At 43.8% G+C, this 13,713-nt stretch overlaps 2 protein-coding genes and 1 non-coding gene across 10 annotated transcripts in view; 2 read left to right on the top strand and 1 right to left on the bottom strand.

Annotated features, from left to right (window-relative positions):
• Window positions 1-13,713, top strand: part of PMEL (premelanosome protein) — a 330,809-nt gene that overhangs the window by 123,681 nt on the left and 193,415 nt on the right. The gene's annotated exons all lie outside the window — the stretch shown is intronic.
• IKZF4 (IKAROS family zinc finger 4) overlaps window positions 8,986-13,713 on the bottom strand; it is a 74,720-nt gene continuing 69,992 nt past the window's right edge. For all 8 annotated transcript variants that reach the window (XM_056853658.1, XM_056853683.1, XM_056853664.1 and 5 more), the window contains 3 exons: window positions 12,479-12,628; window positions 10,559-10,690; window positions 8,986-9,875 (listed from right to left, as the gene is read on the bottom strand). In XM_056853658.1, coding sequence (XP_056709636.1) covers window positions 9,127-9,875; window positions 10,559-10,690; window positions 12,479-12,628 — 1,031 coding nt within the window. In that variant the 3' untranslated portion in view covers window positions 8,986-9,126. The remainder of the gene's footprint in view (window positions 9,876-10,558; window positions 10,691-12,478; window positions 12,629-13,713) is intronic.
• Window positions 13,282-13,353, top strand: TRNAS-GGA (transfer RNA serine (anticodon GGA)). Its single transcript has one exon. It is a non-coding gene; the product is annotated as a tRNA-Ser (tRNA).

Here is a 13,713-nt window from a genome sequence, read left to right as displayed (position 1 = left end):
AATAACATGCCTTGTTTGACCCTCTGGGAATTGCTGCTGTTCATTTCACAGCCGTAGGGTAACTTGGCAGACCATCACAGTGGTTTCAAAGTAGTTGTGTAAATAACTTTTTAAAAAATTAGCTACATTATTTCAAAAAACTTTGTCTTATCAAGTATATTTTTGTAGCTAATGTCTTCATTAAGTATTAGCCAGTTTTAGAACAACTTTTAAGTTTTCATCATGAATAAGAAGAGTTCAGTGTTAACAGGTTAGCAGGAATTCTTCATGTCCAGGGGTTTTCTACCTCAACACTGTTGCGTAGTGGGTTTGCAGCTAGTGTTCATAGGAGTTGTTTTGGTTGGGATACCAGTCTTCAATCTTGGGGAAAATGAGAGGGGGGAAGTAGCACATATCTTCCTATGTCAGAGTTGGGACTGATCAGGGCAGATTGTCCCAGATAAGTACACTTTGATCCAGGGTGTGAGGACGTAGGAACGATGATGTACCTAAGGAGAGCTGTATGTTCTCAGGAGGCCTTTGGTATCTACAGCAGCTTTCATTTTAAACACTGCACATTTCTAGTCCTCATGGCAGTGGAGAGACGCTTGAAAGCATGTGGTCTGCTGAAATCTCAGAAATTTGTGCAAAGGAGAAGAATGAGGCTGAAGTGTTCTAAACAGATCCTTGTCCATGCCCAAGGCAAGGGGGAAAATTTATGTGACATACAGTCTATACAAGGGTTTGGGTTGTCTATTTTATTTCATTCACATCTCAAAGCATGCAGTCCTGAATGTTAATTGATCTTGTAGCATTAAAAAAAAAAAAAGCTAAACCTACAGAGAGAAGACAAGCGCTGGTGAAATAGATGCATGTAGACAGAAGACTACTGCTAAAAGTTAAAAGAGAAAGTGCCAAAGCAGGACTACAGCTGAACATCAAGAAAACAAAAGTAATGACTACAGGAGAATTACACAACTTTAAGGTTGACAATGAGGAAATTGAAACTGTTCAAGACTTTCTATTCCTTGGCTCCACCATCAACCAAAAGGGAGACTGCAGCCAAGAAATCAGAAGGGGATTGAGACTGGGAAGGGCAGCCATGAAGGAGCTAGAAAATATTTTGAAGTGTAAGGATGTGTCACTGGCCACCAAGACTAGATTAATTCATGCCATCGTATTCCCTATTACTACGTATGGGTGTGAAAGCTGGACAGTGAAGAAAGCTGATAGGAAGAAAATAGATTCCTTTGAAATGTGGTGTTGGAGGAGAGTTTTACAGATTCTGTGGACTGCCACGGGTTATAGATCAAATCAAGCCTGAACTGACCCTAGAAGCTAAAATGACTAAACTGAGGCTGTCGTATTTTGGTCACGTCATGAGACGACAAGAGTCACTGGAAAAGACAGTCATGCTAGGAAAAGTTGAGGGCAGCAGGAAAAGAGGAAGACCCAATAAGAGATGGATTGACTCAATAAAGGAAGCCACAGCCTTCAATTTGCAAGATCTGAGCAAGGCTGTCAAAGATAGGACATTTTGGAGGACTTTCATTCATAGGGTCGCCATGAGTCGGAAGCGACTTGATGGCACTTAACACACACACAGACAGAAGATTGGAAATTAACCCTAGAAATGGAGAGAAGACACCAAAATATATGGGCTGATGACTTTCCGTCTCTTGGTTTAGCCGGAGAGAACCTGAAGAATTACATTTTGCCCTACAGGATCTGGAAACTGCAGCATTAACGGATGTTTTAAAAACTACCTTTGTAAATGAATCACTTCTGTTAGAAAAAAGAGTTTGGAAGCTACTACATTAGTTGACTTTGGCTTGGGGCATAGCCGGGCTTCCATTAAAAAAAGGCAAGGTTAAGCAACTGAAAAATACAGAAAAGTTGTGGTGTTTTCAATATTAAAATGATCTGAGAGATCTGGAGTCCAGGGCAGGTTATTGATGGAGTAATGTATGATGGTCGGTTGCAGGGTGGGGAGTGTAGTATTAAGCTGGAGGGTACAGCTGTTTCACACTCATGTGCAGATGACCACATTTTGCTGAGGTTATTATTGGAGCAACTAAACTTCCTTGTTAGCACTGCAGTTTAACTAGTTTGTTTCTTTGGTTGGTTGCCACCATTAAAATTTAGTTTACTTGACTGAAAACATTGCTGTTTTGTCTCATCTTGGCTGTATTAAGAGTGGACAGCTGTGGAAGTGCAGCCCAAGTATACCACATTTTTATTTCCCCCCCCTTCCTTAAAAGAGCTCAAGGGGAATACATGATTCCACCCCATGTTATCCTTGCAGCAACCCAGTGACCGGCTAAGATCATCCAATGAGCTTCATGGCTAAGCAGGGATCTGAACCCATGTCAGACTTTGATTGGGGACATTCCCACCACCAAACTGGCTCTTAAAATAGGGAGAATGCCACAGGAAGGGATGTGGCCAAAAGGCTTTTTGCATAGTTTAAGTGAACATCTGCTAAAGTAACATATACTATGTGTGCAGTTTGGATCTGAGCATAAAAATCCAGGCCTTCTTGGATTTAGTAACAGCCAGAAGTACAGGGTACAAAGGCTACAAATGAATACTGATAAAGCAACTAGATTAGAGGGGCACAGAACTAGGAATCTATATCAGAAGCTTTAGACTGGGCATACACAAACACGTCCCAGGGAAAGCAGAAGACATCAATTCCTAACACGGCAATGGAAATGAACTCACAGCCAACCTCTTAAGAATAAACGACAGCCTCCTAAAAACAAAAACATAAAAGAAAAAGAACCAGAAAAAAAATTTCCGAGGTGGTTTTCTAACTACAGGTGGCACTCTTTCCCACCTGGCCCACATGGACAGTTTGAAAGGACTCTAAGAGCACACACTGCATCTAACTAAAAGTGCAGGGGGAGGGATTACAAGTCTGGCCTTATTCTGATGCCCATAACACCACATACCTTTCCGCCAGCACACAGAAGTCATCAGATGGATCCAGGCAAGCATCCCACTGGGAACGTCCTGAACGACTACAGCTTGGTCATTCTGCACCTCCATACCTGACACACTTCACACATACTTGATAGGCTACAAGGAAGGAAAAGGAAAATGTTGGCAGTTGACCACCAGAACTCATTCGAGGCCTAGGGACAGGCTAATACAGGACAGGACAGATTTATGAAAGCGACCCCTTAGGTCTAATTTTGCTTCACAGTACAGGTAGTGTTTGTTGATACCCTACCCCTTTCCCCAAAAAGAGAAAGAAGCATTGTCTGAAACTTACATACATTCAAATGATGGCCACTGCTGTGAGGTCACCCAGAAATAGATGTGGAGGCTGTTTTCTGTAAAAACCACACTGCTCCTATGGCTCCAAGGTAGCTCAGCCGCATAAGAATCCCTTTGGTCATGTGCCCACCAAACAATGAGAGGAGCGCATTGGGGTATGCAAGCATGGTCTCTGCAACAGCCTGCTGATATAGGAATGGAAAGTCAGCAAAATGGAGACAACATACAGAGGAAGGACCAGACTGTTAAATTACTCATGTTTATTTATAACAGACCTTCAGCCAGTACAGTACAAAACTTAACAGTAGTATAATCTCCATTACACAAATATGTACTTACAATATATTACAGATACAAAAAAGCTTTCGCAGTAAGAGGTTTTTCTTTCATTTAAAAGCAAGTTTAACCCCACCAAAGAAAAAAAGGGGGGGAAAGACACCAGCAAGTCCAATAACAATATACAAATGAAAGCTTGTTAGAAAGAGAAATAGTGTAGCGGGTTGGGGATATTGCACATCTTTCTTTTGTTCTTCATACATCTGGTTAAAAAATATATATATATACACAAGTTAAAGAGACTTGATGTTTTACAAAATTCCTACTTTTTTTAGGCTCTTCAAATAGTTGAAAGCAAAAAAATAAAATAAAAAGGAACACTGGTTTTTCTTAGAAAGTTCGGAGTTTTGTTTCTCTAAAAACAGGCGTTTTCGTTTTCACCAAAGGGGAGAGCAGGAGGTATGGTGTAAAAGTCCAAAACAGGATAATTGTTCCCTGATTCATAACAGAAGCAGGGTTAAGGGAGATTCGTACCATTCCACAGTGTAGTAAACAGGGTTTAATTGTGATGCTCCAGATGCCTGCATTCAGCTCCAGAACGGCCCAATATTTCTGATTAAAAAAACAACAAAAACCACCACCACCAAAGAGTTCCTACAGAGAGCATTTCTATTCCCACTAAAAATCAGGAAGCAGCAAAATTCTGAATGTGGGTTTTGTTTGGAGGCACAAAGGGGTAACTTTTTTCTTATTTAAAAATCAACTGTAAAAATGAGACTTCAGGTGCTTCGTTTCTCAGTGTGGGTGTCAACTGAAGCTAAGCACCCAAGTGCCATCTTTGGCTTTCAGGAAGTCAATGTCCATCTGTGAAAGCTGATTTTCTTGTGGCAGATCTACACTATTATCGGGGGGGGGGGATATGTTAAAAAATGTAACAACAACTGCACATATAATTCTCTTTGCAACATTACATCTCAGGAAAGCTGATACACAGCCTCTGCTTCTTCCGAAACGCATCAGGGCAACTGCCTTACGTTTTATACTGTTTTTTTTACAGAAGTAGTGGTCTCTGCATTGAAAAAGAGGTGACAGGACTTTGTCTCCAGGGAGAGCTCTTCTCACATGGAGAAGATAAGGGAACCGAAGTTCATTTCTAGAAATCTGCAAGTCAAAATGACAGATCTAACTGAAATTCACTCCTTGTTCTTGGTATCTCTCTCACAGGCTCAAGTTTTCAAGCTGTTAAAAGTCCATACCTCACTTAGCCACTGATGTACAAAGTGGAAAGAAAGCAGATACAGTTGTTCCGCTGAGAAGACTGGCTACACAGATTTACTCTGCAATACTAAGCAGAGCCATACCCTTTTAATCCATTGAAGTCTGTTGCCTTAGAAGGGTATAAACTCTGTTTAGGATTGCAGAGTTAATGATTTTTTGCCTAGGCAGGAAATTCTATCTCTTCCATGCAAGACTAGACAGTTCTTGGATTTGGCTGGAGGATTTAATCAATACCATTTTTTTTCTTTTGCTTTGGTATTACAGAAAAAGAATGTCCTCTTGCCCATTAAAATACATGGTTTTACTCAAAAGATACTGAATCAAGGACCACACAGGCATAGCACAAGTGACATGAACAGGAGTCAAGACAGCCCCAGAGAAAAATGCCATTCATCGGCGAGGTTTGACAGGAAGAAGATCTGCCTATGTTATATACTGGAGAGTGTCTGCATTTTCTGTCAAGGCATGGAGTCACACACTGGGGGGGGGGGAACATGTATACAGTGGCCCTTCTGTGGGTTGGTTCATTATTTTTTATAAAACATAGGTCTGGTTGGACCTGAACATACGTATCTTCTCTCAGAGATCCAATTCAACTGTGACATTTGGTCTCTGTGGGCATTCACATCACAGTGCTGGTACTAACCCTGCAACTTTTCTAGGGGCAAACCCTACAAACAGGATCCAACTACAATTTCAAATCCTGGCCTGCAGAGCTGTCCCCACAAAAGCTATACTCTGAAGTACATTAAAAAAATTATGCTCACTCATAAGATGGGGCCAAAAACATTATTTGGCAAGCAGCAAGTTAGAAATCAGCTTTGAGGTTATTACAAGTAATAGTATGTAAGCATTAGATTTCTGATGCTCTCTCACGTCTTTAGAGAAGTCTTCCTGAGAGCCCACCCATGCCTTAAAAAACAAACAAACATGGGAAGCAACTTTTAAGATTTGCTCTCTCAGATTTCTGGAGACACAAATAGAACAACCTTGAACAACATCTCTAGTTCATTCACTGCACAAATCTCTTACCAAACTACCTGGGTCACTTAAACCTTCATGTTACATGATCTGCAATGGATAAATTCCTTTAGAATAACTTGAAGTCAAAAACCATTCAGAAGAACGACGTACAAGGGCTTGTTCACATGATCTTATTTGCCAGTGAACAGAAGGGCCTCCCTTCTACCCCAAACAATTCCCAGAACTGTCATTCTTTTAGCTGCTAGAGGCCAATTCCTTTTGCTGAATGATTTGCACAACACATTTTAATGAGCATCTAAATCATTGGAATTGTTTGGGGAAAAGGCAAGTCATGTGAGTGTACGCTTTAGAAGCAACAGTCATAAGAAGTGCTGAATATTTTATAGGAACATCAACAGGAAAGGTAAGTGCTTTTTAAAAAAAAAATCCTTTGGGCCTAAAGGACTTCAGGGATTTAGAAGTGCAGCCCTCACTGAAAGACAAGAATGGGATGTGTATGCCCCCTTAGCAATTTGGTAAAGTCTCCCAGCGTATTTCATTTGTATTGCACAACTCTAATCAGAATGACAAAGGCTTATAACATCCCATTCTCCCATCATCTGCTGAAGCTACACTATACATTGCTGGGACCAGTTCAAAAGACCTCCAGAGCCTATAAGATACCATGTGTATGCTAAACCCAAGAGAGAGTGGGGGACAACGACACAGCTTTGCACCAGAAAGGCTGAGAGCTCCCACTCCAAAATGTAGTAGCAGAGGCCAACTATTAAGTAGTTCCCTTGAATAATGCCCCCAAATGTCCCACCTGATAAGACCTTTGCACCTAAGCACCTTTGCCCAAAAAGAACAGCTCTAAAACACCACTGTTCCGCATCTCAAAACAATAAAGGGCAACAAACAAACAAAGTGTTGTAACTTGAGGTTTTCTTTCTTTTCTTTTTTTGTAGAAAAAAGAACAGCCTTTGGTTTATATCCCACAAGGAAACATTTTACTGGGCTGCTGTTGAGCAAGTTATTTTTATGCATGAAGGGCATTTGCGTAAAAACTAAGAGCATTCTACTCCTTGTCATGGTCTCTGCCCAACTAAGATGAGATAGGCAGCTACAGCCTTATCTCTGGCTTTTCAGAGTCAGGCAAGGTTCTCCCCTGCAGGTCAGCCTCTGAGACAATTGACTAGTCCTTGGAGAAAGGCAAAACTCCAAGCTATTCTGCCTTAATACATTTGGCAAATACTACACTCTTAAGAGAAAGTACCAACAGGATTTCTGTGTTTTTGTTGTTGTTTAATTGCACTATAAAGGGGAAAGAAACAACTTTTGGAAATATGCAGTTGGTGTGTCTTGACTGGTAGGAATGACTGCATAAACCTGACAAGCAAAGTTACCAAGTTTCTTTGCAGTCGTCTAACAAGAGCCATCTTCAACCGAGCTACGGAATGGAAGTTTCAGCCCTTTACTGCGACTTTAAGACACTGAATACACACAGCAGGGCAAGCGTTCCCTACTGAATCTGCATCACAGCGAGCTGGCTGCCCTCCCCCAAATGTGTCCTACAAGGAAATTGGGACAGCTGTTCTCTGCCACTCTTTCTAGGCTGTTGAGGCAAAGTGGCCTAAAAAGAAATTCACCTCTCTAATCCAGGGTGGAGAGATTCTCCTTGAAAGAAGCCAGGTGATTCTGCAAAACATACACCCTCCTGGCTGTAGATGACCAATCTGCCTTGCCACGGATGCAGACCTTCTGGCTGTGATCTCAATAATGAGTAAAAAAAAAAGCTGCTTTCCGACCATTGGATCGACAAGGCTTACAGACCATCTGAAGAGTCAAAGCAAACAGAAGCAGTTGTACTCACAGGGAAAAATGCTACGTAGTCACAGCCCAAGCTGCTCAGTGGCAAACAAGTCTGGGGAAACTGACCACAGAGGCAAAATAACCAGGCACAGGTATAAGAAGAGGAAGAAGCAGGGCTTGTACACCCAGCTCTGGATAAGTATCCTAGTCCTGCTTGCTACTAGAGAGGGTGTTGGGTTAATCCCATAGAGACGGTAGCTAGCAGCTTCTCTCCCTCCAATGGAAAATTAATCAGAGATGTCTCTTTGGGATTAATTACATCCTGGACAACAGGGTCATGTTTGTTTATTCCTCCTAAAGGAAGCTGCATGCTTTTGGAAGCCAGGCAGTGGAAAGCTGCTCACTTAAAACAGGCGAGACTTGCACCTTCTAAAAACACCAGCAAGAACGGCTCTTTTAGAGCCAACAGAAGGAAGCTCAGAGAAGGTTCGCTCCCAACACAACTACTGGAGAGAAGGGTTAGGCTGTCTGCCAAACATACCAAGCATGAACTTGGGCAGGGCAACACCCCAGATTCCTAACAGCTGGGAGGCAGAATATAGCCTTACCTAGAAGTTGTTAAAGCTCCTTCATTGCATCCTAAGGACAGCATTTGCTTTCCAAATGCTACATCTTGGTTGAGTCTGTAAAGGCAGTGCCCTGGCAGACTTCACATACAAAGTGCTCGCCACCTTCCTTCAACTTAGATGGCACTGCAGCGCCTTCATCTTCACCAGTTGCAAATCTGCCATACGCCTTCAATGCCCCAACAGAGGAAGATAGAGCAATTCAGTCAAAAGCTGTCGTAAGCAGAAGCACAGAGGTATTGAGTTCTTGGGATCACAGAAGTCCTGGCAGGACACAATTCTATGCTCCATATCACAGACACCCAGAAAAGAGGGCATATGTGGTTCATCCTGACATTTCCTTGGGCTAGCATGTTGCGGCTTTCGTAGCCCCTCAAACGGGGGGAGGGGGGGAGTTCTATAATACTTTAGCACCTGATCTGAGGTTCTTGATGTCTAACATGGTGGACTGACTGAGACACTTGGACTAAAACCAAAAGAAGCCCAAAGAAACTTTAAATGGAGGAGGAAGAAGGGACTTATACCTTAAGAGACACAAACGCTTTGCAGAGGCTTCTGTGCCCCTCAGTGGAGAAAGTCCCCGGCAAAATAACTTTAAAGGAAAGGGTTACAAACAAAATAAAGATTAATAAATAACTACAAGGGGGAGAGAATTACAAAGAACAAATCTTAGTTAACAATATTTAAATAACACAGCATAGAAAAGGCAAATCAATATGAGCTCCTCCCCGTCTCAAGTTTGATGGATTTTTAGTTAGTTTTTTTTAAATATATTTCTCTTTTGTAGCCAAAGTCAGTGCAAAGGAGTTATAAAAGAAACAAACAGTTCCATACCCAACTAGGATGGAGCACTAGAGACGGGGAGGGGGGATTTCTAGGGAGGAGGGACAACAGGGAAGAGAATTTGGGGTCAGCCGATTTTATGTTCCCCTCGCACTATGTGGGAGGAGAACTCGTACCGGTCTTGGCTGTGATAGCCACAGATGTTGCATTCAAAAGGGTCTCTGAAGCCATGACAGCCCATGTGGATGGTGAACATGACGTGGTCCAGGAATAAGATCCGGCAGTGCTCACATTTGAAGGCTTTCACCTGTTCCCCTTCATCATTCACCACCCGCAGGGCTTCTTTGGCTGAGCTAGGAGTTGACCGAGTAGTGGTGGGGATGATGCCCTCCTGCAGTTTCAGGTCCTCTTTGGCGTAGGCCGGACTCTGCCGGCTGCTGGTGCAGTTCCCCATGCCCGGCAGCAGCGGCTGCTGTGAGCTCCTCTCCTCGTGGATGCTCTCAGTGTCTGTGGAATCCTGGCAGCCGTTGCTAGGCGATACCATGCTGGGCTCCCGCGATGCTCGGTACATGATCGGCGTCCCGTCGTGGAGGTCCTCGTGGCCTTCGGCGCTGTCTCGGCTCCCGGCTATTTCCAGCCGGCCTGGCAGGGGTTGGATTTGAGTGTAGACGGAACTGATGACAGGCGTTATCTCGGAGATGCAGTTTGTGGGGGGGAGTCTGAGGGGGCGCAAGTGTTCTGCCCCCACAAATGACAGTGACCCTCCAAAGCCGGGGTCCATGGGATGGTGGGCAGCCACCACCTCCACATCCTTTTCAAAGCTGGAGTTGACGTCAAATGCCACTTCGGAGAGGCCAAACCGCATCTGCTTCTCTCCTAGGGCAAAGGATAGAGGGCACCAAAATGAAAATTCACACCTAAAGTCTAAGTTTGAACTAGTAAGAATGCAAGACAAATAAGGTGTGTGAAGTCTGGTGCTTGGACTGGAAGACTGCAAAGAAAGCCCTTGGAAGATATAATCATTAGCTGACAGAGCTCAAACCTTCATGTCTGTACAGGTTTGCTTGTAAAGAGCACTGATGGGTGGTGGTGGTTTATTCTTCTCAACTGCAGGTAAAGACTCCAAAAATGGAGTAATGTATTAAAATGATACACACTAGAAAATAGTTTCATGTTCCGTTTAACTGGCTTGGGTTTGTGGAGGTGAGTTTGTGTGGTGATTCTGCTTTGTAGACATTTATGTGTTGATTTCCAGTATTTCTATCATATTCTAGCATTGTTCTGGCCTAAACATGGTCAAATCTCCTCCAACAGCAGACATTTTAGAGAAACAAAATGGCTATCAAATAATATGTTTGAGGTTTACTACCGTCACACTATTGGCTGTGACACTCATCAGGCTACTTCCTCGAGTTCCAACAGAGAGAGCTGGTGGAATGGAGAACACAGGGACCAAAAACCTGGAGAGGGACACCCCAGAAGGCCCAACACTACACAAATGAGAACAGTTGCCTCGCTGCTCTGTCACCATCTCTAGGAATCCAGAGGAAAAGCCTTACCCACAAATTTTTGAGGTGTGGAGCGTTTTCGTTTGGTGATGCTATTTGCCAGTCGGTCAATGAAGGCAGGCCGGTCAGCTGAGGAGTGAAGCATGGAGTCTGGCACCATCTCCAAGTCTCGCATCTCGTCACCTAGCAAGAACACAAAACTGGTGCTTGTTTTTTGGTTATTTTCATCCCATCTCTTCCCTACTGAAAGTCTAGGATTATTAATGATGTACCATGCAGAGAAGGACCTTGCTGAGAGAGAGAGTGAAAGAACCCACACAGGAAAACGGGAGGAGAGAATGGGTGCCCCATTCTAATTTTGGTCCAACCCATTCCTCTTTAACAGTGGATCTCAACCAGTGGCATGTGTATCATTGGTGGGACACAGAGCAGTCTAGGTAGGAAGCAGAGTTTTCACAGCAATTACTAAGAATTCGTCCTCCCTCAATCCCTATGTTCACCTGCAAGTGTTACATGCCATCTCCTGCCAATCCTGCTTGCCACAGATTATCCATCTGTGACCTTTTGGCATGTTAGTAGTAACCTGGAAGAAACCGAGTGTTTATCCTAATTCCCTGTTCCACCTGCCTACCAGCAGGTGCTACTTCCTGCCAACCCTACCTGCCAGGGATTATCCATTGTGCTCCTGCAATTTTTATGTCATTAACATTTACCATAAATGATAAATACAACAGAAGGCCAAGAAACATATAAATCATAGAAACACATTGGAAGGGACCTCCAGGGTCATCTAGTCCAACCCCTGCCCAATGCAGGAAAATTCACAACTACCTCCCCCACCCCACCCCCAGTGACCCCCACTCCATGCCCAGAAGATGGCAAAGAAATCTTCCAGGATCCCTAACCAATCTGGCCTGGAGGAAAATTGCTTCCTGACCCAAAGTAGCAATCGGCACTACCCTGGGCATGCAAGAAACAGCCACGAGAGTCAAAGACTGATGCAACCCTTCCTGCCCTCCCTCTCATCATCTGCCTAAGTTCATAGAATCAGTATTGCTGTCAGATGGCCATCTAGCCTCTGCTTAAAAACTTCCAAAAGAAGGAGATGAATGCCCTTCTTGGACAAAGTGGGCTTTTTGTTTCTATCATGGCAGGACTCAAGTTTTTTGATAAATTGGTGGAATGTAACATACAACAGGCTGAGAACCACTGCTCTAGAACAGGGCTTCTTAAACTTTTTCCACTCATGACCCCTTTTCACCCAAGAAATTTTTACATGACCCCGGGTACATAGGTACACAAATCAAACATTTACAGATAATACATCATAAAGAAACCTTTTACTGTTGCCAAATTTTTCATAACCCCTTTGTTCAGTTAAGCGACCCCATATGGAGTGGCGACCCACAGCTTAAGAAGCTTTGCTCTAGAATATGGTCACCTAATTAATTTAGAATGTTTCTCCAAGCCTGTGCTCTCCCTGACTACCAGCCTCCCATTTTATAACCCCCACACCCCAACACTATTTACCTGGCCTAGGAATGGGATTCCGGTCCCTATGCCTCTGTCTCTGACATAATGCCTTTTTTATTAAGTGATAGGGATCCCAAGGCTACATTGTCAGTGGCAAGATTTATTTCAGTCCTTATATCCCTCAAACATTAGATTTATGCCACTCAAGATCAATGGATCAAGGAGCTTCTAAGGGATAAAGGCAAGGATTCCGGTCCCCATTAATGACTAGTGACCTGCTCTTGAAACAGATGGTATCTAAAGTAAAGAGCAGCTCTCTGCAGTTAATGTAGCATTAGACCAGGTCAGGGACAGGGCCCTCCAAAGTGCAGATTGCAGCTGCATAATGATTTTGCACTACAGTAGCTGTTTGGGACGGCAACACCTACAACTATCCCTGCCACACCTATACAGATGGATTGGATGGGCTCAACAGTTGCAGCATGACACTAGGCTTACCATGCTGGCCAGCCAGCGACTGTGGTTCAGTGTTAAGACTCTGCAGGTAGTTGTGACAGCGTTCTTTGTGCTCTTCCAAGGTGCTTTGCTGCTTGTAGCTGCGGCCACAATAGTTACACTTGTAGGGCTTGCCAACCGTGGGGGAGGAGACTAAAAGGAGGACAAACACAAAAGAAAAGAGTCCGCTAACAGAACTCATGTGTTTCTTGAGCCATCACAGCAACAGGTGGGTCAGCAAGGACCTGGAAGGGTTGACAATCTGCCTGCAGCCATGAGGATGAAAAGAGGCAGGCGCAAACTCGTGCCTTTTGAAGAACAGTCTTAACAACAGCAACAAAAAAGCGCTTTGCAAACAGCACCATCTCCTTTCTTCTCCCCATCTCTTCCCACGAGGAAGAAGATTAAAAAAAGATCAGAAGCCCTTTCATGTCCAGTCCCTCCCCTTGCCCCCCAGGAGCAGACAGGCCAGAGAAAGAGAAATCAGAATGGTGGTGAGGACCCTGGCAGGATACAGTGAGTTGGCTTTGGTCTGAAGATACCAAGACCCATCTCAATAACAGCACAGCCTGCGTAAACAAGAGCCAGAGCATGCCTTGCTTACAATTCTTGAAAATACCATTGGCTGATATACAGACTGCCATGGTACTCTGGGCTTGAATGAATGAATACAATAAAATAAAAAGAGTCGGGACCATAAAAGTTAGGGACTTTTGACTAAGCAAGAAGAATCCTGATAAAGGATAGATTTACTATCCTCTAGATGACATGTGGAATCTCTACCTTGTGAAAATGTGAGCCACCAAGGGGCTGTGGCTCAGTGGTAGAGCATCTGCTTGGAATGCAGAAGGCCCCAGGTTCAATCCCCGGCATCTCCAGTTAAAGGAACTAGGCAAGTAGGTGATGTGAAAGACCTCTGCCTGAGACCCTGGAGAGCTGCTGCTGGTTTGAGTAGGCAATACTAACTTTGATGGACCAAGGGTCTGATTAAGAATAAGGCAGCTTCGCGTGTTTAACATTGCTGTCTAGAATGCTTGTCACAAAGTAGACAGGGATTTCTGGTCACAGTGAGGAGCTCACAGACCCAACCGTGCTTGATTTCTAAGAAGAATGAGGAGTTCATACCTACTGCCCCAGAAGCCTACTTCTTCTCCTAGAAGTCCATAGTGGGTTGGGGAGAACGGACCCTTTTTTTAGCCAATGGACACATTTGACAGCAGACCCCTTTACATGAATGT

This window comes from Euleptes europaea, chromosome 1 (genome assembly GCF_029931775.1).
Source record: "Euleptes europaea isolate rEulEur1 chromosome 1, rEulEur1.hap1, whole genome shotgun sequence".
Taxonomy (NCBI): domain Eukaryota; kingdom Metazoa; phylum Chordata; class Lepidosauria; order Squamata; family Sphaerodactylidae; genus Euleptes; species Euleptes europaea.
Note: the sequence above shows the minus strand (reverse complement) of the source record. Positions and strands in the feature narration are given on the sequence as shown.